General features: G+C 51.2%; 1 protein-coding gene across 1 annotated transcript in view; it reads right to left on the reverse strand.

Moving 5' to 3' along the window:
- RPS10 (ribosomal protein S10) overlaps positions 1 to 2,041 on the reverse strand; it is a 7,144-nt gene extending 5,103 nt beyond the window's left edge. Inside the window, exons 1-3 of the mRNA XM_004389828.2 lie at positions 1,975 to 2,041; positions 937 to 1,086; positions 504 to 675 (exon numbers count right to left, since the gene is read on the reverse strand). Coding sequence (XP_004389885.1) covers positions 504 to 675; positions 937 to 1,086 — 322 coding nt within the window. The 5' untranslated portion in view covers positions 1,975 to 2,041. The remainder of the gene's footprint in view (positions 1 to 503; positions 676 to 936; positions 1,087 to 1,974) is intronic.
- Positions 2,042 to 2,256: the final 215 nt, after the last annotated feature.

Raw genomic sequence — 2,256 nt, forward strand, 5'->3', positions numbered from 1 at the left:
GCCTCAATAGTCTGATGGGCGTCTGTGTTCAGGAATCTCTTCATCTCATCACCCTAGTGCACAAACTCCCTACAAAGTTCCCAGATAAGTTTTTTCTAGAATCTAAGAAAGAAAAGGAAATCACAACCTGGCAAAATGCAAATGTGAGCCAGCGATTAGCCAAAAGACAATCCATCACACATGGGAGATCATTTCCATGATTGTAAGAACAGTCACTACTCTCCAGTTCTACTCTTTATAATATTCTATGGATGTTTAATGCCATCTCATGGGATGGCCTGAAGCCCTAAGTCCACTTCCCTTACATGCTGCATGCCAGGGATGCAAGAGATTGGGGGACAAAGGTTCTAGGACTCAACCAAGGCCCCACATACTCAAGTCCCAAAGTTGACACCAATGGCATTGTTCTAAGGCCACTTCCATAACACACCTGAAAAACGACCAGTTTCACACCAGAAAGCAGCTTCAGAGCAGGTCCCTGGACATTAATTTGGGAACCGTACCTTTAGGTCGTGGCCTGGCAGTCTCAGGACGGCTGCGACGCAGGGTGGCGGGCACAATCTCAGGGGGCAAGTGGAGGTAATCACGAAGATACTGGATACCCTCGTTGGTAAGGTACCAGTAGAAGTGTCTCCAGGCAAACTGTTCCTTCACATAGCCTCGTGACTTGAGAGACTGGAAGACAGAAAAGTACTGTTAACGCATAACTAGAAAAACACATGTCAAGAAACCAGAGACTTGGATCTAGAAACTCGGTGCAAAGAAAAGCAGCATATACAAGTTTTCATAGCGCATCTCCAAATGTCTGCCCATCTACCTCAAGATCCTTCAAGTCAGCAAGCAACTCAGGCTGTTCTGACCTCTACTTGGATTTTACCTTGAACATCTGTGGACCAATGCCCCTATCTCCGCCCTAGCACAGCAGCCCCCAGCTACCTGCATGGCCTTCATGACATGAAGGTTGGGCACGTTCTTGTCTGCCAGTTCGGGGTGCTTTGGCATGTGGACATCCTTCTTGGCCACCATCACCCCCTCCTTAAAAAGGAGTTCATAAATGGCAATCCGGTTCTTCTTGGGCATCAACATCTGTAAAAACAAAGCAATCGTTAACAGCATTTCTGAGCAATGCGGCCTGGGGTCCAGTAATTAAGTTCATGACCCCAAAACGACCATACAAAACCCTCACTCACTGGGTTAAAATCTCAAACACAAACACACCCTAAAGAACATGCAGGAAGAAGGAATACACACTCAGCAAAACTGAAACCCACCAGAGATCAGTTCCTTCCCCCACTGCCAAAAACAATTCAAGTGAAAGAATAGCCAAGACATGATTTCGGGGGAAAAAAAAAATCGGAATGAGGGTGCATATTCGCTTCAGACTTTCACAAGCTCTCATTACCACAAAAGAATAATGGGGAGACGGAACGCAGACAATGTATTTGAAGAATACCTGAAGACTATCAGCGATAGGACCTAGTGAAGAATCACGCGCCTGTACTTTAAGGGCTATGCAGCGAAGGCTCTGTGGAGAAAGGCCTTCGCTTTCTGACACGTCCGCTGACCCCAGACAGAAGGGCTAAGGTTTTCGAACCCTCGTACTCTACCACCCCTCCCACAAGCTAGAGCTTCAGGGCCAGGAGAGGAAGAGGCCTGGGGTAAAAGGTCCTGTCCCGGAAAAAGTCTGTACGCAGGACGCTGCCTCCCTAGCCTCGCCAAGCTGGTCCCTGGCCTGCATCCTCCTCTCCTCTTCCTCCCTCCTCCGATGGCCTGCGCCATTGGGACGCCGATCTTCGCCTACTAGCCCCCCCTATCCTGCAAAAGTGCGCCCCCGGTCCCTCCCGCTGCTCAGAAATGAGTGTGCAGAAATGAAGAGAGATGCCTCCCGCCCCGAACTGTGGAAGGCGCGGTGACCACGACGGCTAGATACCCCGGATGGGGAACCGATGGAAAAGGGGCTACGAACGAACTCACTGTTGCGACTGGAGCGTCCCAGGCCGAGGCTGAAAAGAAGGAGCATGCGCGGCACAGCGTCTCTTCCGGACTGGCGCGGCCCCGCCCCCCGCCAGGACCCGCGCGCTGGCTGGGGTGGCCTCGGTAGTGCCTGAAGGACGGAGTAACTCCAGGTGGCGGCAGACCCTGACCGTCTTATGGACAAGCATGCACATCCGTTGTAACCCCGCCGCGAGCTTCTGAGCCTGCGTGCTTCATCGATAATGGTCGCTTTTATGTTTGTGCAGTCCCGTTAGGAACACG

The sequence above is a fragment of the Trichechus manatus genome, unplaced genomic scaffold, assembly GCF_000243295.1.
Source record: "Trichechus manatus latirostris isolate Lorelei unplaced genomic scaffold, TriManLat1.0 scaffold00261, whole genome shotgun sequence".
Classification (NCBI taxonomy): Eukaryota; Metazoa; Chordata; class Mammalia; order Sirenia; family Trichechidae; genus Trichechus; species Trichechus manatus.